General features: G+C 41.5%; 1 protein-coding gene across 5 annotated transcripts in view; it reads left to right on the top strand.

Annotated features, from left to right (window-relative positions):
* The window catches only part of NLRP13 (NLR family pyrin domain containing 13), a 58480-nt gene that overhangs the window by 11558 nt on the left and 23498 nt on the right, over positions 1-23424 (top strand). For 2 of the 5 annotated variants that reach the window (XR_013410402.1, XM_077981994.1), the window contains 6 exons: positions 4149-4217; positions 4528-4596; positions 5205-5273; positions 5868-5933; positions 16436-18023; positions 20308-20478. Coding sequence is in view for 4 of the 5 variants with exons in the window: in XM_077981994.1 (XP_077838120.1) it covers positions 4149-4217; positions 4528-4596; positions 5205-5273; positions 5868-5933; positions 16436-18023; positions 20308-20478 (2032 nt within the window). In the remaining variant the exon portion in view is untranslated. The remainder of the gene's footprint in view (positions 1-4148; positions 4218-4527; positions 4597-5204; positions 5274-5867; positions 5934-16435; positions 18024-20307; positions 20479-23424) is intronic. The other 3 variants (XM_077981997.1, XM_077981996.1, XM_077981995.1) reach the window with 2 other exon arrangements.

Genomic DNA, 23424 nt, shown 5'->3' with positions numbered 1-23424 from the left:
GAGAGGAATTTGCACAGAGGAGAATGCTCTCAAAGGAAGAACTTTCTTTCTTGTTACTGAGTTTTAAAAATATAAACTTAGTTTTTGGATACATAGTAGGTGTATATATTTACGGGGTATATGAGGTACTTTGAAACTGGCATGCATCGGGTAATAGTCACAGGGGTAAATGGAGTGTCCATCACCTCAAGCATTTATCCTGTTTCTTGTCACTATTTTTTTTTTAATTTAAACTTAAATTTTAAAAATTCTGGATGCATAGTAGGTATATATATGGGGTATATGAGATATTTTGATACTGGCATGCATGGCGTAATAGTCACAGGGGTAAATGGAGTGTCCATCACCTCAAGCATTTATCCTGTTTCTTGTCACTGATTTTTTTTAATTTAAACTTAAATTTTAAAAATTCTGGATGCATAGTAGGTATATATGTTTATGGGGTATATGAGATATTTTGATCCTGGCATGTGTTGGGTAATAGTCACAGGGGTAAATGGAGTGTCCATCACCTCAAGCATTTATCCTGTTTCTTGTCACTGATTTTTTTAAATTTAAACTTAAATTTTAAAAATTCTGGATGCATAGTAGGTATATATGTTTATGGGGTATATGAGATATTTTGATCCTGGCATGTGTTGGGTAATAGTCACAGGGGTAAATGGAGTGTCCATCACCTCAAGCATTTATCCTGTTTCTTGTCACTGATTTTTTTTAAATTTAAACTTACATTTTAAAAATTCTGGATACGTAGTAGGTGTATCTATTTATGGGGTACGTGAGATATTGGGATAGAGGCAAGTGATGCCTCTTAACCACATCAGGGTAGATGGGGTGTCCCTCCCCTCAATCGTTTCTCCTTTGTTTCTTGTTGCTGATTCTGAATGGCAGCATCAACTTCCTGCCTGAAGGCTGCAGGGCCAGGCGGGGCACATCAGAGGAGCCCCATTTCCCTGGTCCTTGTCTGGTTCCTACTTGGCCTTCTAAAGGCGTGGGTCATGTGGAAGATACCTCTCAAGCAGAAGAAAGCCTTGGGCCACATCCACTTCACCAGTCATGCAGGGGATGATAAAAGCCCGGCAGGTGGATCCTGTGGTTCTTAGTGCCCCGTTAGCCCCATCATCTAGGAAACTGTACCGTGAGTATCTCTGTACTTGACCAGTGCTGTGGGATATGCATTTGAGAGTGAGTTTGCGGACACACATGTGTATACAGGGACCCATGTACTGTCTTTTAGGGATTATTGGCTTAAGGGCTCAGGTTCTAGAGTCAGGATGCCTGGATTCAAAGGCTAGTTCCAGCTGACGAACGGTAACCTTGGACAAATGATCTTACCACGGGGCCGCAATTCTTAAACTGGGTGCACTGTTCCAATCTCTACATTTCTAGGGTGAAATGCTTAGAAGGCATTGGGCACGGAGAAGGAACTCCCATGTTAGTTGATCTTTGGGGTGGTTTTTTATCTGATAGCGTCACTTGCCCTGGTGGTTTATGAGTGATTGTTTAAGCATGGCGCCTCGCCAGCAGTATCAGAGCTGGGAGAGTGTCACTTCACTACACACACACCCTCCACCCCACCCAAGGATATGTCTGCAAATTTGCAGTCGAATAATCTATTTCTTCCACTGGTGGATCAGATGGTTCTTAGTGCCCTGTATACTGGCTTGCATAGGTGTACAAATGGAAGTCAGAATTGGGATTATTTTAAAAGGAATTAGACTTTATTTCATAGCCAAAAGAGAATAATCAAAGGCAAATGTGTCATAGTTTTAACTTTTTTTTTTTTTTTTCCTAGATGGAGTCTTGCTCTGTAGCCCAGGCTGGAGTGCAGTGGCATGATCTTGGCTCACTGCAACTTCTGCCTCCAGGGTTCAAGTGATTCTCCTGCCTCAGCCCCTGTAGCTGGGATTACAAGCACCTGCCACCATGCCCAGCTAATTTTTCTATTTTTATTAGAGACGGGGTTTCCCCATGCTGGCGAGGTTGGTCCCAAACTCCTGACCTCATGATCTGCCTGCCTCAGCCTCTCAAAGTGCTGGGAGTACAGGTGTGAGCCAACGTGCTGGGCTGGTTTTTACCTTTTATACTTAAATCTATTCTCTCCTTTGGGTTGTTTTTTTTTTTTTTTTTTTTTTTTTTTTTTTTTTTTTCTCCTGAATAAGGTGTAAAGTTTAGGTTGCCATCCCTTTTCTTTATTTTTTCCATGTATAGATATCCATTGGCTTCAGCACTGTTTGTTGAAAAGAGCTTTCTCTATTGAATTGCTTCTGCAACTTTGTCAAAAATCATTTGGCCATGCCTGGGTAGAATTCATACTTTTCAAAGTTATTTCGTTATATACATAAACATTCAAACGTTTAAAAGTACTCTATATTCTTCATTGCATTTTTAATTATGTAGGAATCGCTTCCCACTAAAGCATTTTTTGGGGGCAACCTTGAAGACAAGGCCAAACTTTCCCCCATCATCCTCCACATTGGCAGTGAGGTTTAACACATGCAATGGGAATAGGGACCACACTGACTTAAGTGCATATTTATGTGTAAACCACCCGTGCTTCCCTCCATTCAGGGGTGGCTAGGATTAGGATAAAGACCCTACTAAGTAAATCGATGGGGCCTGGGGGAGTAATGTTGGGTGTAGGAAGAAGAGGCTGGTGATCTAAAAACATGCTCCTCTGGCATTTAAAACATACTCAGATAAGTGCGCCTCACCAGAGAATGGAGGAATACCTAGGCCTGGTGAGGGACTGGTGGAACTTCCATACACCTGCTCTTTGCTATTTCTTGATGTCCTTGCAAAGTTCCCTAAGCATTAGGGAGAATAAGCAAAAACTTACTAATTTTTAACCTTTGTTTTCTCTTTGAAGCCATGTACTGGTCCTGCTAGGCTGTTCATCTAGAACAGCGTGGCTCTTACGGCAGGTGGTCCCAGCTAAATCTAGAGTCTTCATCTATTAAGATCCAGATGGTGATGCCTGATCCTTGACAGTAAAGCTATCACCTGGAAGGCTCACGGTGTTGGATTCGTTTGCAACAGAGGAATGCCACATGTCAGACAGTTGGCTTTTGGATAAACCAGAGCCAGCAATGGGGGAAAATCGTCTACTTTTCTTCTGCTTGGGTTATGCCTAGGAAAAAGTTCCCACTTGGGTTCCCTGCTTCTAGGAGGGTTAGAATTCAGGACAGACTTCAGCTTAAAGTATGTGGACATAGGACTCAGACTCCATAGGTAGGGTTTGTAGAGCTTCAGAGAGCTGGGATTCTTTGGCCTAGGCTACCATGGTTGGAGAAGGATGGATTCTTGTTCTCTGAAGGAACATGGAACATCTGGAGGAAGTACAGGACTCAGCTTGCTAACCAGAACAAGCCATGTAAACAGTGACAGTCAATGGAGTTGTAAATATTAGAGCCATGTCTCTTTAGATGCAAATCCCTTATAAGGTATTGGCCCATAGCAACTATGTACTACACAGTAAAATGAGTTTGGCCACTGAGTCATAGACGAAGTCTTCTAGCTCACGAGGAAGGGGGACATTCAGAGTGGTGATGGTGCAGCAAATTGAGGGACTTGGTTTGAACCCAATTCTTGGTGCTTTTATTCCTATGGTATTTTATTCCGAAGATATTAGAGCAGCTTCTCTGTGTGGGGTACTGTTCTACACATTTGGGATGAATCCATGAACAGACTAGCCATCTCCCTAGACGGGCAATAGACATAATACATAAATCACATGGTGTGTTGAAACGTGACAAGTGCAAATGGAGGATAAGGCAGATGGGGAGAGGCTAAGGTATGTGATTAAAGATATAGGTGGTAGTCATAATCAGGCTTATCAGGCACTATTGTGGAAGTGAGATTTGAGCAGAGCCTTGAGAGTGAACTAAGCAGATATCTGGGGATCCACACAGCGGGGAGGGCTGGAGCCAAGGACCTCAGGCAGGAATGTGCTTAGCGTGTGCTGTGGACTTTCCCGAGTGCACACTGCATCTTCAGTTGGGCTAATGGAGCTTGAGAAAACTGGAGGAATCAGACCTTCAACCTCCAGTTTGTCAAAGAAGGAGTTGGTTCTACTGAGAGCCTCCATTATTGCTGGTCCATTTTCAGTCTGGGTTATTTTCACATGTCATCATCACTGTTTGTTTCAGGGAATGTGCAGACCCAGGAGCTCCAAGGTCCAACCCAAGAAGACGTGGAGATGCTCGAAGCAGCAGCAGGTGTGTACCACTACTTTAAGTTCATAACGGACAGGTTGCTTGATGGAGCACTCGTTTCACTGGTCCACATCCGCTGCCTACTCTGAAATTTCTTGAGTTTATAGTGCATAAAAAATTAAAAACTTTCCAACTAATTCTTTCAGTATTGCTTATTAAATAATACCTTACTGTAAACTGGGCATGCTGATTGCTCCAGTCTCTTCAATCCCATTTACCATAGAAAAAGTTGGTTCTACTGGGGGCTTCTGTTATTGCTGGCACATTTTCAGTCTGGGGTACTTACATATCTCATCATCCCTGTTGATTTCAGGGAACGTGCAGACCCAGGGATGCCAAGATCCAAACCAAAAAGAACCAGAGGAGCTAGAAGAAGAAACAGGTGTATATACTACTTTACGTCAGTAATCAACAGGTTGCTTGATGGAGTACTCGTTTCATTGGTACACATTTGCTGCCTACGCTGAAATTTCTTGAATTTATAGTACATAAAAAAATTAAAAACTCTTTCCATCTAGTTCTTCCAGTATTTCTTATTAAATAATAACTTACAGTCAGGCACAAAGTCTCATGCCTGTAATCCCAGCACCTTGGGAGGCTAAGGCAGGCGGATCATTTGAGGTGAAGAGTTCGAGACCAGCCTGGCCAACATGGTGAAACCCCATCTCTACTAAAAACACAAAAACTAGCCAGGCGTGGTGGGTGCCTGTAATCTCAGCTACTCGGGAGGCTGAGGCAGGAAAATCACTTGAACCCGGAAGGTGGAGATTGCAGTGAGCCGAGATTGCACCATTGCACTCCAGCCTGGGCGACAGAGTGAGACTCTGTCTCAAAAAATAAATAAAAAATATAAACTAGGCATTCTGATTCTTCCAGTCACTTCAATCCCATTTGCCATAGAAAAAGGTGGTTCCACTGGGGACTTCTGTTCCTGCTGGCCCATTTTCAGTCTGGGGTACTTTCATATCTCATCGTCACCGTTTATTTCAGGGAACATGCAGACCCAGGGATGCCAAGATCCAAACCAAGAAGAACCAGAGGAACCAGAAGAAGAAACAGGTGTGTACATTACTTTGTCGATTATTGACAGGTTGCTTGATGGAGCACTCGTTTCATTGGTCCACGTTTGCTGCCTACACTGAAATTTCTTGAATTTATGGTACATAAAAAAGTTTAAGCTCTTTCCATCTAGTTCTTCCAGTATTTATTAAATAATAACTTATGGCTGGGCAGAGTGGCTCATGTGTATAATCCCAGCACTTTGGGAGGCCAAGGCGGGCAGATCATCTGAGGTCAGGAGTTCAAGACCAGCCTGGCCAACATGGTGAAACCCCATCTCTACTAAAAATACAAAAATCAGCCGGGCCTGGTGGTGTGTGCCTGTAATCCCAGCTACTCAGGAGGCTGAGGCAGGAGAATCTCTTGAACTCGGGAGGCAAAGGTTGCAGTGAGCCAAGATGGTACCACTGCACTCTAGCGTGGGTGACAGAGCGAGACTCTATCTCTTAAATAAATATAAACTGTGCGTTCCGATTCTTCCAGTCTCTTCACTCTCAAGTTTGCCATAGAGTTGGTTCTACTGAGAGCCTTTATCATTGTGGCCCATTTTCAGTCTGGGGTATTTTCATATCTCATCATCACTGTTTATTTCAGGGAATGTACAGGTCCAGGGATGCCAAGATCTAAACCAAGAAGAACCAGAGATGCTAGAAGAAGCAGGTGTGTACACTACTTTATGTTGGTAATGGACAGGTTGCTCGATGAGCACTGGTTTCACTAGGTCCAGAGTAGAGTTGCCTCCTACTGACATTTTCTTCAATTTATGGTATGCAAGAAATTAAAAGCTCTTCCCAACTACTTCTTCCAGTACAATTTATTGAAAAATGCCAGGTCTAATCCACAGACCCTGGCCGAATGATGGATGAAAAAATGTACTCAGACACAGATATCCAGCAAAAGAGCAGGCTAGGGGACCGGGCTGCCCAGACACGGAGGAGGGTGCTGTAAAGAGTTAGCAGCTGTGGCCCTGACAAGGTGGCATTGCGGGCATTTATTTAGAACAGATTTAATGACAAAGGCCTTGAGTCAACATACTTGTGGGCAATTCACATGGTCATGCCCCGCCCCTGCACATGGGTGATGAAAGGCCGTGTTTCTGGAGACATGATAAACAAGCTATTAAGATAAACTCCCCTGCATTCTTTTGTACCTACTTCTTACCCTTTGCCCCGGGTTAAGAACCACTGCCTTCAACTCATTCTTAGCTGAAGCTTTGCAACCCCCCCGCACCCCACTGCCTTCCAAGGTTTGCATTTTTCCTACAATTTCTCCCACCACCCTGACCAATCTCCTACAGAAAAATAGGTTACTATAAACTTGATTATCTGCTTTTCCTGCAGGTTCTCACACACTGGTGTCTGCTTCTGGACTTTGTGCTTTTGTTAAATAACTGATATTGAGGTTATCTATTAACAGGTGAATTAATAGGCATCTGTAGTTTTTGTGTCGGTGGCCCTATGGAGATTTTCACACTGAGAAAGTAAAACATACATTCTAGTACTAAGTTTAGTTTTATCAAAGAAATACCTGTGCATGTATGCAAGCCCCAAAGAGTCACAGAAACAGAACTTGTAATGCAAACCATCAATCCTCCAGGCCAGCTCTTGAGGTCTGCTCTACTCTTGGGGGCTACTTCTGATATTTGTTTCTATGGTCATAAATGATTCATATTTCCTGCTATTTCTTAGTTTTCCAATCAGTTATCTACTGACTTCTTGTCATGGTAGGTATCTCTCTTCCCTTCTATCCTCCCATAACATCATTTCTCCTGTGTGTGACAGCATTAGCATTCAGTATCCTGGGCCTATAAATTGATGCTGAGTCTTGCAATGAAGGTTGTGTGCTGCAGTAGTTTCCTAGGGCCACTGTTAACCAATTGTATGACAAACTGGATAGCTTAAAACAAATCTGGGCACGATGGCTCACACCTGTAATCCCAGCACTTTGGGAGGCTGAGGCAGGCAGATCACGAGGTCAAGAGATGGAGACCATCCTGGCCAACATGGTGAAACCCCATCTCTACTAAAACTACAGAAATTAGCCGGGCGTGGTGGCATGTACCTGTAGCCCCAGCTACTCGGGAGGCTGAGGCAGGAGAATTGCTTCAACCTGGGAGGCGGAGCTTGCAGCGAGCCGAGATCGTGCCACCGCACTCCAGCCTGGTGACAGAACAAGACTCCATCTCAAAAACAACAAAACAAAAACAAAAACAAAAAAAAACCAACAAAAACCAACAAAACAGCTCTTTGAGAGGCCAAATGATATGGTTTGGCTGTGTCCCCACCCAAATCTCATCTTGAATTGTAGCTCCTGTAATTCCCATGTGTCATGGGAGGGGCCTGATGGGAGGTAACTGATTCATGGGGTGGGTCTTTCCTTCGCTGTTCTCATGATAGTGAATAAGTCTCCAGAGACCTGATGGTTTTATAAAGGGGCGTTCCCCTGCACATGCCCTCTCGCCTCCCAGCATGTAAGTCGTGTCTTTGCTCCCGCTTCACCTTCCGCCATGATTGTGAGGCCTCCCCAGCCATGTGGAACTGTGAGTCCATCAAACTTGTTTTTCTTAATAAATCACCCAGTCTTGGGTATGTCTTTATTAGCAGTGTGAGAACAGACTAATACATCAAATAACTGAAATCAAGGTGTTGGTAGAAAGGTTCTAGGGGGAAGATCTGTTATGGTCTCTTCCAGCTATGGTGGCTGCCGGTATTTCTTGGGTTGTGGCCTCATGACTCTCATCTCCACCTCTGTGGCCTCATTGCCACCTGCTATGTCTTTTCCTCTGGGTGTCTGTGCCTCATCTCCCTCTGCTCCTACGTTAGGAGGATATCGTGCAATTGTATTAGCCACCCCACCTCCACCAAGATAATCCACGATAAGTTCTTCTCCAGATCCTTAATCATTTTTCTGGGATCACATCGAGTAATTATTCTTTTGCCATATACCTTTGTATGGATACGTCATGGTTTATATTTAACCTTTTCCTGTTGACAGAAATCTAGGCTTCCAGGCTTTTTTAAAAACATTAAGCAATACTTTGATAAATGTCCATATCATATTGTGCATATCCATAAATATTTCTGTAGAAGACAGTCTTAAAGTAGGACTCCTAGACAAAAAGATATAATCTAAAGTTTATAGTCAAATTGATCCTCTAAAAGGCTGTAAAAAAATGTCATCCACTGTGATATTGTGTCTTTTTCCTTCCAACTATCAATAAAAATTCTTTCAAATATTTGCCAAATTAATAGAAATATTATATTGACTCAATACATACTTTGCATTCCATTTTGTTACATGGATATATTGTGTAGTAGTAAAGTCTGGGCTTTTGGTGGAGCCATCACCTGAATCGTCTGCATTGTATCTATTAAAGGAATTCTCCATCCCTCAATTCCCTCCTACCTTCCCACCCTTCTGGGTCTCCAATGTCTATTATTCCATTGTATATGTACATGTGTACACATTATTTAGCTCTGACTTATAAGTGAGAACATGTGGTATTATCCTGTGTCGGACTTATTTCACTTAAGATAATGGCCTCCACTTCTATCCATATTGCTGAAAAATACATTGTTTTTTATGAATACTCTTCATGTGTATACACACACACCACGTTTATCCAACCATCCATTAATAGACGCTTATGCTGATTCCATATCTTTGCTATTGTGAATACTGCTGCAATAAGCACAGGAGTGCTGGTATCTTTGATTTTTTTTTTTTTTTTTCTTAGAGTAGATACCCAGTAGTGAGATTGCTAGATCAAATGGTAGTTCTATTTTTAGTTCTTTGAGAAATCTAATATTTTCATAGATTTTTTTACTAATTTACTTTCATACCAACAGTGTACAAGTGTTCTATTTTCTCTGAATCTTTGCGAACATTTGGGTTTTTTGACAGAGGCTTTAATTTGCATTTCTCTGCCTAGTGGTAATGAGCATTTTTTTAATGCTTCTTGACTATTTGTATGTCTTCTTTTAAAAAATGTCTGCTCATGTTCTTTCTCTATTTTTTAATGGGATTATTTTGTTTAAACTGAGTTCCTTGTAGGTTCTGGATATTAGCCCTTTGAATGTGTACTTTGCAAATATTTTCTCCTATCCTGCAGGATATCTGTTAACTTGATTACTTCTTCTGCTGTGTAGACACTTTTTAATTAAATCACATTAGTTTATTTTTGTTTTTCTTGCATTTGCTTTTGAGGTCTTAGTCATGAATTCTTTGCCAAGGCCAATGTTCAGAAAAGTTTTCCTTAGATTTTCTTCTAGGATTTTTACAGTTTTGGGTCTTACATTTAAATCTTTATTCCATCTTGAGTTAGCTTTTGGATATGGTGAGAGACAGGGTCCAGTTTTATTCTCCTGCATGTGGCTGGCCAGCTTTCCCAGCACCATTTATTGAACAGACTGCCCTTTTCCCAGTGTATGTTTTTATTGACTTTGTGGAAGATCAGCTAGCTGTAGATATATATTTTTATTTCTGGTCTCTCTATTCTGTTACATTGATCTATATGTTTATTTTTGTACTAGTACCATGCTGTTTTGTTTACTATATCCTGGTAGTATAATTTGAAGTCAGGTAATGTGATGCATACAAATTTATCCTTTTTGCTTCTGATTGTTTTGGCTATTAGGGCTCTTTCTTGGTTCCATAAGAATTTTAGGTTTGTTTTCTCTAATTCTGTGAAACATGTCGCTGGGAGTTTGATAGGAATTGCATTGAATCGATATATTGGAAAGTATGGTCATCTCAATGACATTTATTCTTGTGATCCATGAACATTACTTGTGTCATCTATAATTTCTTAAGTTTTTTGTAGTTTTCCTTGTGGAGATCTTTCACCTCTTTGGTTGAACATTCCTAGGTGTTTTTTTTGTTTTGTTTTGTTTTGTTTTTTACGCTATTGTAAATGGATTGCCTTCTTAATTTGGTCCTCAGCTTGATCATTATGGTGTATAGAAAGGCTACTGATATTTCTACATTGATTTGTTTTAATATTAAAACTTTATGAATTCATTTATCAAATCTAGGAGTCTTTTGAAGGAGTTTTTAGCATTTTCTATATATAAGATCATATTATCAACAGATAATTTGGCTTCTTCCTTTCCAATTTAGATACCTTTTATTTCTTTCTCTTGCCTGATTGCTCTGACTATGACTGTCAGTACTGTGTTGAATAGGAGTGGCGAAAGTCGGCATTCTTGTCTTGTTTCAGTTCTTGGGGAGACTGTTTTCAACTTTTTCCCATTCAGTATAATGTGGGTTGTGGGTTTGTCATATATGGCTTTTATTAATTTGACATATGTTCCTTTTGAAGCTTAGTTTGTTGAGGGTTTTTAATGAAGGGATGCTGAATCTTACCAAATGCTTCTATGCATCTATGGAGATGATCATATGGTTTTGTTTTTAATTCTGTTTATGTGGTGAATCACATTTATTGATTTGTAAGTGTTGAACCGTCCTTGTATTCCTGGATTAAAACCTACTTGGTCATGGTGTATTATCTTTTTTATATGTTGTTGGATTCAGTTTTCTGGTATTGTTGAAGATTTTTACACTAATGTTCATCAGGGATATTGGTCTGTAATTGTCTTTTTGTGTCCTTGTTGAGCTTTGGTATCAGGATGATACTGGCTTCATAAAAGGAGTTAGCAGGTACTCCCTCCTCAACATTTTTTTCTGCAACTGTTTCAGTAGGATTGGTACTGGTTCTTTTTTGTGTGTCTTGTACAATTTGGTTGTAAAATACATCTGGTACTGGGATTTTTTTTGTTAATTTTTTTAAAAATTACTGATTCACTCCTTATTTTTGATCTGTTCAGGATTTATATTGATTCAATCTTGGTAGGTTGTATGTTCCCAGAAATTTATTCCTTCTTCGTTTTTTAGTTTGAGTATAGAGTTGTCCATAGTAGTCTCTGATCTTCTGTGTTTCTGTGGTATCAGTTGTAATGTTTCCTTCTTCATTTCTGATTGAGTTTGTTTAATCTTCTCTTCATTAATTAGTTAGTATAGCTAGGCATCTATCAATCTTGTTTATCTTTTAAAGTAACCAACCTTTAGTTCTATTGATCCTTTGTATTGTTATTTTGGTCTCTATTTCTGCTCTGATTTGTTATTTTTCTTCTAGCTTTGGGTTTGATTTGTTCTTATTCTTTTTCTTTGAGTTGCATTGTTAGGTTGTTAATTTGTATTTTTTTTTTAACGTAAGCATTTAATGTTATAAACTTCTTAAAACTGATTTTGCTGTATCAGAGGTTTTGATGTGTCTCCATTTTAGTTTCAAAAAACTTAATTTCTGTCTTAATTTTGTCATTGACCTAAAGATTGTTTAGGAGCAGTTGTTTAATTTCCATGCATTTGCATAGTTTTGGGAGTTTGTCTTGAGATTGATTTCTAGTTTTATTTCACTGTAGTTTGAGAAGATACTTGATACAATTTCAATTTTTAAAAAATTTATTGAGCCTTGTTTTGTAGCCTAACATATGGTCTATTTCAAGGAATGTTCCATGAACTGATGAAAAGAATGTATATTCTGCAGTTGTTGAGTAGAAGGTTCTGTAAATGTGTGTTAGGTTCATTTGGTCTAAAGTCCAATTTAAATTCAGACTTCCTTTGTTTATTTTCTGTCTTGATCTGTCTAGTGCTGTTAGTGGGGTGTCAAAGTCTCCCGCTATTATTGTTGTTTTGCTGTCTTTAGGTCTAGTATTTGTTTTATGAATCTAGGTACTCTGATATGGATTTATATATATTTAGGATTGTTATATCTTCTTGAATTGATCCTTTTATCATTATATAATAACCTTCTTTGCCTTTTCTTAAACTATTGCTGGTTGAACGTCTCTTTCAATTAATATAAGTATAGCTACTCCAGTTTGCTTTTTGTGAAGCAAAGGGGGAAAAGTGGAATCTTTTTCTAACCTTTTACCTTCAGTCTATAGTGAAGTAAGATTAGTTTTTTTTAAAGCAACATATATTTGGCTTATGTTTTAAAATCTATTCTTCCAATTTATATCTTTTAAGAAGAACATTTAATCCATGTATGTTGAAGGTTAATATTGATATATGACCTTTTTTTCCAGTTACAATGTTGATTTCTAGTTGCTTTGCAGATTTTTTGTTGTTCCTTTTCTTTGTGATTTGATGGAATTCTGTCATGTTATCATTTGATTTCTTTCTCCTTTGTGTAATTGCTTTATAAGACTCGTGTATTCCATACTTTTGTGTGTTTTTATGATGGCAAGTATCAACCTTTTATTTCCATGTTTAGAACTCCTTCCAGTATTTCCTGTAGTACAAGTCTAGTGGTGACACATTCCCTCACTGTTTGCTTGTCTGAGAAAGACTTTATTTATTCATTTATAAAGCTTATTGTAGAAGGATACAATAACTTGGGGTTAACAGTTTTTATTTCTTTAAACAAAACACCTTTGAAAATAGAATTCTAGTTCCTTCTAGCTTGTAAGTTTTCTGCTGAGAAGTCTGCTGTTAGTCTGATGGGATTTGCTTCATAGGTGACTAGATTCTTTTACTGATTTTAGGAGGTTTTTTCCTTCGCATTAAACTTAGTCTGATGAATAAATATCATAGTGAGGACCTACTTGCAATGCATTTTTTTGAAGTTCATTAAGCCTCTTAGGATGCCTAGATCTCTTGCCAGAGTAGGGAAGTTTTTCTCAATTATTACCACAACAGGTTTTTAAAACTTCTTGCTTTTTCTTCTCCCTCAGGAATACCTATGATTCATAGGTTCAGACATTGTATGTAGTCCCATACCTTTCGAAGGCTTTGTTCATTTTTTTAAATCTTGTTTATTTTTGTCTGACTAAATTAATTTGAAAGACCTTCAAGTTCTGAGATTCTTTCCGCTTCTTTGTCTAATCTGTTGAAATTTTCAGCTATATTTTGTAACTTCAATGAATTTTCACTTCCAGAAGTTTTGTTTTATTTTTCTCTCAAAAATATCTTTGGTGAATTTCTCATTCATATCCTGAATTTATTTTCTGATTTCTTTGTACAGATTTTATGATTTATCTTGGATCTCACTGAGCTTCTTTAAAATATTTTAAATTATTTATCTGGCATTTTTTACATTTTCATTTTGGTTAGGGTCCATTGGTTAGGATCCATTGCTACAGAGTTAGTACAATCCTTTAGGGGTGTCATAACACCCTGGGTTTTTTCATATGCCAAGAATTGTACACTAGTGTCTTATGTGAAGAAACTATCACTTCTTATTTTTGCATTTACTGTTTAGATGGGACTATTTTTTTCCCTTGAGAATGTGACTATAATGTATGTTTAGTAGGGTCATTTGGCTTTTCTGAGTGCTTTCATTGACAAAGACTCTGTATGAATTCCTTGGTTATAGACAGTATTAGTGCAGTGGCTTTCTAAATGTGGTTTTAGTAGTGGTTTACTAGGTGTGTGCGTAGGCTCTTGGTCTCCTGTGGAGCCAGGTTGGTGAGGTCTTGAAGCTTATCTGGTTCCCAAGCACTGTTTACTTGTGTCAGCAGCTTTCATATTGGGTTGTATAGTTTGACATCTAGTCCAGTAGATGACACTTGTAGGTTAGAGCCAGCTGCAGCAGTTGCAGTAGCTTTTATGCTTGATCTTTGTTCACCAGGAGAAACTTTCTTGTGCATCAGGCGATGGGCTGATCTGTGGAATGCATAGTGGCTCGGGCTTCATGATCAGTCATGGAGGGGTGGTAGTGAAGTTGGGTGCAGCTGGGCAAGGCAAGCCTATCCTAGCTGATCTCTGCTGGCCAAGTTGGCCTCTCTTCCTTTTTCTGTGCCCCAGCTTCTTCCTATGAGTTCACTGTTGGGCTCGAGTATTCTCTCCTGATACTCTATTTGAATTGTGATTATCTATTTGTTTTGTTTGTTTTTGAGACAGAGTCTTGCCCCATTGCCCAGGCTGGAGTATAGTCTTGCCCCATTGCCTGGGCTGGAGTACAATCTTGGCTTGCTGCAACCTCCGCCTCCCTGGTTCAAGTGATTCTCCTGCCTCAGCCTCCTGAGTAGCTGGGGTTACAGGCGTGTGCCACCACGCCTGGCTACTTTTTGTATTTTTAGTAGAGACGGGGTTTCACCATGTTGGTCAGGCTGGTCTTGAACTCCTGACCTCAGGTGATCCACCTGCCTCGGCCTCCCAAAGTGCTGGGATTACAGACATGAGCCACCACACATGGTTGTAATTATCTATTTGTAATTTTGGTTCTAAGAACTGGCACCCAATGTCTCTAGTCAGCCATCTCGAACCTCCTCAATCCACAACACTTACTTTTTCTTTGTGGTGAGAACACTTAAAATCTATTCTTTCTGAAATGCTGAACTATATAATACATTATTAACTACAGTTACATTGCTATGCAATACATCACAGAACTCATTCCTCTTGTCTACCTGAAACTTTGTACCCTTTGCTCAAAATTTCTCCTCTTCCTCTCTCCTTCCCCCACCCCATTCCCCAGCCTCTGGTAATCACCGTTCTACTCTCTACTTCTGAGTTTTACTTTTTTAGATTCCACATACAAGTGGTATTTGTCTTTATGTGTCTGGCTTATTTCACTTGGCAAGAAGAAATCAGTATGTCAGAGAGATTTTCACTCCCATGTTCATTGCAGCACTATTCACAATAGCCAAGATATGAAATCAACCTAGGTATCCATTAACAGATGAATGGATAAAGAAAATAAGGCCTATAGATGTAATAGAATACTATTCAGCCTTTAAAAAGAAGGAAATTCTATCATTTGTGACTATATGGATGAACCTGGATATTATGATAAATGAAATAAGTCAGGCACAAAAAGGCAATTACTGCCCCATCTCACTAATATATGGGATCTAAAAAACTTATAGAAGTAGAAAGTAGAATGGTGATTACCACTCATTCCTAATTTTTTTTACAGATATGTAATAGTTATATATCCTTATGGGGTATATTCTACAAATACATTCTAGTCTACCAGGTGCCCACTTTCACTTAGATGAAGATAGTAGCAGCTTTCTGACTGTTTTCCCTGCCTCCTTTCTTACACTGATGCATCATAATCTATTCTTTACAAAACCAGGAGCTTTAAAAAATTAAGGTGTCTCATTCCTTGGTTTTCGAAGCAAAGATATTCACGATCCAGCCTCCTACCACGTACCTTGGTCAGTGTACTCTAGAATGCTCATTTCTGTCTCAGGATACTTAACAGGCCCCAGAAGGCCTCTAAGAACAGCTAGGCTCAATCCCTTCTCACCCCAGCCTCTCTAGACGTGCTGGCTCTTGTGCTGTGACTGACCCCACAGTAGTCATTTTGGGAAGAAACCCAGGAATGGGAAGACTGGGAGAGACAAAGCCTTGATCTTCAGGGCAGCCTAGAGTCCAAGCCCTCACCAGCTGAAGCTGTATGGGCACAGGGACCTGGGAAACTGGCAGGCTCTACAGTTACCAGTTCCCTAGTGAGTTGGCTCAGTCTTCAGTGAGTGGGGGACTCTCATCTGCCCAAATCCCTTGTTGCCCTCAAGTGTTTCGAGGAAGTGAGATACAATCTGATAGCTGGTGAGTGAGGAGGGCTCATGGGGCCCCCTCTACCGGCTAGAAGGTGTTTCTGGGATTCTGAGCTGGTCAGAGAACGGGGTAGGCACCCTCAAGGGGCTTGCAGAAAAAATTCTGGGTAGGCATTCACCTTGGCCTTCCACCCTGTCTGAAAGGACTTCAGACTGACTTCTCTTCTGATGATTCTTCTCCCCTCTTAGTGTATTTTCCTCCAGTGAGAGACTTCTCACTATGATCCCTTCTCTGCCCTCTCCTAAAGGTATTCTTGATCTCTTACATTGTTGTGTATTTCTCATTTGTGTATACCATCAGATTATTTAACTGTCTTCACCTTTTGCAATTTTTTTTTTTCTTTTGAGACAGAGTCTCTGTCACCCAGGCTGGAGTGCAGTGGCACGATCTCGGCTCACGGCAAGCTCCGCCTCCCGGGTTCACGCCGTTCTCCTGCCTCAGCCTCCTTTTGTAACTTTCTACCACTGCATTCCCACAAAACCTGGGAAGGCAGGGTTTATCTTATTCAAGTCTTTGGGGTAGGAACTTTGTAATTGAATCATTCCTAATTCTGAAACTTATTCTTACCATTGTTCTCCCCCCTTCCCCATCTCTAGACCACAGAAGAAAATACAGAGAGAAGATGACGGCTAAACTTTTGGAGACATGGGACAAAATCGATTGGCCTAAAGACCACGTATATATCCGTAATACATCAGAGGGTGAACATGAGGAACTGCAGCGCCTACTGGATCCTAAGAGGACTAGAACCCAGGCTCAGACGATAGTCGTGGTAGGGAGGGCAGGGGTTGGGAAGACCACCTTGGCAATGCAGGCTATGCTGCACTGGGCAAATGGAGTTCTCTTTCAGGAAAAATTCTCCTATGTGTTCTTTCTCAGCTGCCATAAAATAAGGTACATGAAAGAAACTAGCTTTGCTGAATTGATTTCTTTGGATTGGCCTGATTCCGATGCCCCCATTGAAGAGTTCATGTCTCAACCAGAGAAGCTCCTGTTTATTATTGATGGCTTTGAGGAAATAATCATATCTGAGCCAAGCTCTGAGAGCTTGAATGATGGCTCACCATGTACAGACTGGTACCAGGAGCTCCCGGTAACCAAAATCCTACTCAGCTTGGTGAAGAAAGAATTGGTTCCCCTGGCTACCTTACTGATCACGATCAAGAACTGTTTTGTGATAGATCTTAAGCCCTCCTTAGTGAATCCCTGCTTTGTACAAATTACAGGGTTCACAGAGGAAGACCTGTGGGTATATTTCATGAGACACTTTGAAGACTCAAGGGAGGTTGAGAAAATCCTGCAACAGATAAGAAAAAACGAAAATCTCTTTCATTCCTGCAGTGCCCCCATGGTGTGTTGGACCGTATGTTCCTGTCTGAAGCTGTCGAAGGTGAGGTATTATGATCTCCAGTCAATCACACAGACCACCACCAGTCTGTATGCCTATTTTTTCTCCAACTTGTTCTCCACAGCAGAGGTGGATTTGGCAGATGAAAGCTGGCCAGGACAATGGAGGGCCCTCTGCAATCTGGCCATGGAGGGGCTGTGGTCTATAAACTTCACGTTTGACAGAGAAGACACTGAGCTCGAGGGCCTGGAAGTGCCTTTCATTGATTGTCTCTACAAGTTCAATATTATTCAAAAAGGCAACGACTGTAGGGGTTGCATTACTTTCACCCACCTAAGTTTCCAGGAGTTTTTTGCAGCCATGTCCTTCGTGCTAGAGGAACCTAGAGAACTCCTTCCCCATTCCACGAAGCCACAAGAGATGAAGATATTACTGCGAGATGTCTTGCTTAACAAAGAAGCCTACTGGACTCCAGTGGTTCTGTTCTTCTTCGGTCTTTTTAAAAAAAACCTAGCAAGAGAACTGGAAGATACGTTGCATTGTAAAATGTCTCCCAGGGTAATGGAGGAATTATTAAAGTGGGGAGAAGAGTTAGGTAAGGCTGAAAGTGCCTCTCTCCAATTTCATGTTCTACAACTTTTTCACTGCCTACACGAGTCCCAGGAGGAAGACTTGGCGAAGAAGATGCTGGGTCATATCTTTGAAGTTGACCTTAATATTCCGGGGGACGAAGAACTCCAAGCTTCTTCATTTTGCCTAAAGCACTGTAAAAGGTTAAATAAGCTAAGGCTTTCTGTTAGCAGTCACATCCTTGAAAGGGACTTGGAAATTCTGGAGTGAGTATTACAAACCATTTCTTTCTCAACTTTCTCCTATTTTCTCAGGCTCTGTGCAAATTCTTTCATGCAAAACCAGGGATGTGTTGTCGTTCTGTATTCATGCTTATTTCTGACCAGATGGTCTGGAGCAGCTCCAGCTTGAAAGAATATTGTCCTTTAGGCATCATCTAGTTTCCTAGCTAATTTAATTGATCTACTTACAGACAGATCTTTATATCTTAGGCATACAATATGGAAGGTTTAAGTACCAGGCATTATGCTAAGACATCTACTCGTATGTAACTGAATGCCCATGACTGAGTGGTTATTAATTGGGTGTGGTGGCACACACCTGTGGTCCCAGACACTTGGGGACTGTGGTGGGAGGATTGCTTGAGCCAAGGAGGCAGTGGTTGCAGCGAGTGGAGAACACATCACTGCACTCCAGCCTGGGCAACAGAGTGAGACCCTGTCTCAAAAACAAAATAAAGAATAACCACCCCCCAGGTGAGGCTGATACACATTAAAATTTGAGAACCACTGCTCCACACATAGATACATTTTCCTTTGCTCATTTCCCTGTCTCCTTTTGCTACAGTGCTGAGTGCTGTCAACCCTCCCAATGGATCATGGGAACTAGGGGTGGTTTTGCAACCCCCGCCCTCCCACCCAACAGATCTAGGGAGCCAAAGACTTACCACAGATACTTGAGGTTGTAAGCTGAGTGTCTCAAAGCTTTAAGAATCAGGGGGATAGTCATTCCCAGCTCGTTAGAGCTGAAGTTCAGATGGGTCAGCTTGCTGTAACCCAGAAGGACAAGAATGAGGTCCTGCAAAACTAAGCTTATGATTTTTACTTCAGTAAAGGAGAGATACCTTATAGAGTCTAGTCATGTCTTGGGAGCACGAAGTCGGAGGAGGACATGTATAGAGTTCTAGAACCTGAGCTGGATGATTTTTAAGGTGGGTGAGTTTTAGGGTGGGTAATGAAAGAGAGAGAATTGGTTTGGATTGGACAGAGTTTCAGATAATTGCCTTGCATTGATGGGCCAGAGTCTTGAAGCAAGTGTTGAGGATTAGCATGGGTCAGTAAGCCAGGAAGTTGGCTCCTACTCTTATCTTCCAAGAGCAGCTCTTTCCTGGAGCAGGTAGTGAAGGTGTTTTTGTCCGTTTTCAGTATTATTTGGCACAAAAACAGGCCTGTATGCTTCGTCCGGGATGGCTGAGTACAGGGACATTAAACTGCACATTGATTTCAGTTTTCATTTCCTATCCTGGGGATATTCTGATTAAGAGATATGAGATGGGCCCCAGAAATCTTCATTTGAAAATGGACGTGTGTGTGCACAACCCCCCCTGCCCCACCCCCACCCACCTCTGCCAAAACTGGAAACATGACTCTTAACAGTGCTGCAGCTGTGGGCCTGCGGGGTATAACTGCATATACCCTTTAGGTACTTAAGAAATGTTTCTTCTATTTTACTTCCCTCATCTCTTGTGAAATAAAAAGCTTGATTTATGACTTTAATACTCGATTACTCTTAACATTCAGAGCCCATTGCATTAGGAAATTTCTTTTTTTTTTTTTTTTTTTTTTTTTTGAGACGGAGTCTTGCTCTGTTGCCCAGACTAGAGTGCATGGCACAATCTCAGCTCACTGCAACCTCTGCCTCCCGGGTTCATGCCATTCTCCTGCCTCAGCCTCCCGAGTAGCTGGGACTACAGGCGCCTGCCACCATACCCAGCTAACTTTTTGTATTTTTTAGTAGAGACAGGGTTTCACTGTGTTAGCCAGGATGATCTTGATTTCCTGACCTTGTCATCAGCCCACCTTGGCCTCCCAAAGTGCTGGGATTACAGGTGTGAGCCACTGTGCCCGGTCTTTTTTTTTTTTTTTTTTTTTTGAGACAGAGTCTCGCTCTGTCACCCAGTCTGGAGTACAATGGTGCGATCTCAGCTCACTACAACCTCCACCTCCCAGGTTCAAACCATTCTCCTGCCTCAGCCTCCCAAGTAGCTGGGATTACAGGCATGCACTGCTACGCCTGGTTAATTTTTGTGTTTTTAGTAGAGATGGGGCTTCACCACGTTGGCCATGGTGGTCTCAAACTCCGGACGTCAAGTGATCCTCCTGCCTTGGCCTCCCAAAGTGGTGGGATTACAGGCGTGAGCCACTGCACCCAGCCCCATTAGGAAAATTGTAATAATTTTGTTAGGGCTTCTTTCTGTGTCCCGTAGGTGGTGTTCCAGGTGCTGCTTGAGGCTACTTTGCTCTTATGGTGTTCTCTCTCTCCCTCATGAAGGACAAGCGAGGTTGATTCCAGGATGCACGCCTGGAACAGTATTTGTTCTACATTGGTCACGAATGAGAATCTGCATGAGCTAGACCTGAGTAACAGCAAACTTCATGCTTCCTCTGTGAAGGGTCTCTGTCTTGCACTGAAAAATCCAAGATGCAAAGTCCAGAAACTGACGTAAGTGTGAGACGCCAGCAGCTCAAGAGGATACCCTAGGAGAATCACCCAAGTTCTCTCTTTTGATGAGTACTTCTCTTTTGAGAAGTATAACTTCTCTCTTTTGATGGATCATGAGGTCAGGAGATCGAGACCATCCTGGCTGACATGGTGAAACCCTGTCTCTGCTAAAAAATACAAAAAATTAGCCAGGCGTGGTGGTGGGCGTCTGTAGTCCCAGCTATCCGGGTGGCTGAGGCAGGAGAATGGCGTGAATCTGGGAGGCGGAGCTTACAGTGAGCCAAGTTCACTGCACTGCACTCCAGCCTGGGTGACAGAGCGAGACTCCATCTCAAAAAAAAAAAAAAAAAAAAAAAATTCCCAGGAACTCAACTGCAGAGATCTCGCACGTTTGGGGTGGGACCTGAGCGCTTCTCACAGGCTACCACATCATGCTGCTCTTGCTGGATCGTGGACCACACTTAGAGTAGTGTTGACATGCAGGCCATCCAACCTATGGTTACCTATTTGCCAGAAGGCAAGCTAGGTGCTCAGGAGGATACAATAAACTGTGTTTATATTTAAGAAGCTGCTGCTTAGGCGAAGCAGGCTGAAATTTTAAAATGCCGATCTATCAGGAATGATCTCATGCTAGAGGTACCTGTAGACAAAGTAATTTTTCCCTAGGGCCTCAGTCCTGCTGTTTTGAGCTGGATTTGAAGGAGTAGAAAACCTCAAGGGTATGGTGGAGTCAAAGCACTCAAGAGGAGCTGTAGACACGTGTAGTCTGAGACGGTTTCGTGTCTTAAGCAACAGTAGGTAGCGTTTGATGGGTCACTGCTGCCTTCCGTGAGTACCGGGCGTCTCCTGTGTGCCAGGTTCTGTTCTCAGTTCGGAGGTTCTAGCAGTGAAGCCAACAGATGACTCCTGCTGTCGGGGATCTTACATTGTGTCAGGGAAGCAAACAAAATGATCACAATAGGACCCAAGAGGGTGGCATCTCCTGAAGAAAACTGGAGGCTCAGAAAGGATGTGTGAGGAGGAAGGTGGATTGCATGTTTTCAGTAGGAAAGGCAGAAGGGCCTCACTGAAAAGGTATTTGAGTAAAGACCGATGTGACTCGGCGTAGGGGAGGAGGGGGGACTGTGTCCGTGGATACTTGGGGGAAAACATTCCAAGACAAGAAAACAAGATAGAAGGCACCATGAGGAGAATGTACTTAGTATGTTCAAATGATATCAAGAAAGCCGTCAGGACTTCTATTACCAGTTCTATACATTTATTTCTGTCCAGTGACATGTTGCAGCCAGCTCCTACAAGCTGGTGAGAGCTACTTGTGTGTGTACCTGTCTTTGTAACTCTGTTTAGTGACAGCAAGTGGGCAGTTCGAAATTGGCCATGACCGGTTTGGAGAATTTACACCACAGAAATTGGCAAAGCTATAAATTAGGACTTTTTTTTTTTTTTTTTTCCTGGAGATCCAGGGGTAACATTTATCAGCATACCGCTGCATTTGATGTATATGTCCTTCCTCTTGAAGGCAACACCAGGGTTTTCTAGGCTTGTCCTGGGATGAATTATGGAGAAAGATGAGCTGCAGAAAAGGGAAAAAGTATGTGAATTAAAAACAGAACCTTTTAAAATAAAGGTGAGCAGGGGGAGTGTCCTCTCCAGAGCTGGAGGACAGCTATGGACGGAAGCATATTGGTCCCCTGCTAATATGATCCAAGGAGGAATGAATGACAGGGTCTCAGATCTGGCTTGAAAATAGGAAGAAATTAGCAAATGGAGGTGGACCTTGCATAACAATTAAGGGGGGAAAACTATAGAGAAATGCATAGCGTTGAATCTGAGGTGGGATTTGTCTGAATGATCTGGCATCTAGGCCAAGGAATTCTACCTTGGTTTTCGCCCACCATTAGGTCTTATTTTTCCAGGTCTAAAGCCTAGATGCGTGCATCAATTCAACCAGTTAAGAGTGAAAGGTTTGATCAGAATTTTCCTCAAACCTCAGTGGTACTGAGTGAGCTGGACCAAACTCATGAGAGGCAGGAATAGGGGCTGTGGCCTTCATTTATTTTTTAAAAATAGATTTAAGTTGGCCGGGCGCAGTGGCTCAAGCCTGTAATCCCAGCACTTTGGGAGGCCGAGACGGGCGAATCACGAGGTCAGGAGATCGAGACCATCCTGGCTAACACGGTGAAACCCTGTCTCTACTGAAAAAAAAAAAAAATACAAAAAACTAGCTGGGCGTGGTGGCGGGCGCCTGTAGTCCCAGCTACTCAGGAGGCTGAGGCAGGAGAATGGCATAAACTCGGGAGGCGGAGCTTGCAGTGAGCTGAGATCTGACCACTGCACTCCATCCAGCCTGGGCGACATAGCCAGACTCCGTCTCAAAAAAAAAAAAAAAAAAATACATTTAAGTTCATGGGTACAACTTTATGTTTGTTACACAGGTAAATGTGTGTCATGGGGTTTGTTGTACAGATTATTTCATCACCCAGATATTAATCCCAGTACCCATTAATTATTTTTCCCGATCCTCTGCCTTTTCCCACTCTTCACCTTCCAACAGGCCCCAATGTTCCTCTCTGTGTCCATGTGTTCTCATCGTTTAGCTCCCACTTATAAGTGAGGACATCTAGTATTTGGTTTTCTGTTCCTGCATTAGCTTCCTAAGGATGATGGCCTCCAGCTCCATCCATGTTCTCAGAAAGGACATGATCTCGTTCTTTTTTATGACTGCATAGTATTCCATGGTGTATAGGTACATTTTCTTGTTTAGTCCATCATTGATGAGCATTTAGGTTGATCTCCTATCTTTGCAATTGTGAATAGTGCTGCAGTGAACATACATGTGCATGTGTTTTTATAATAGAACAATTTATGTTCCTTTGGGCATATACCCAGTAATGGGATTGGGCAGTCTTCTTTTTAAATTTTTCTTTTAATATTAAAATTTTGGTC

The sequence above is a fragment of the Macaca mulatta genome, chromosome 19 (genome assembly GCF_049350105.2).
Source record: "Macaca mulatta isolate MMU2019108-1 chromosome 19, T2T-MMU8v2.0, whole genome shotgun sequence".
NCBI classification, from domain to species: Eukaryota; Metazoa; Chordata; class Mammalia; order Primates; family Cercopithecidae; genus Macaca; species Macaca mulatta.
Note: the sequence above shows the minus strand (reverse complement) of the source record. Positions and strands in the feature narration are given on the sequence as shown.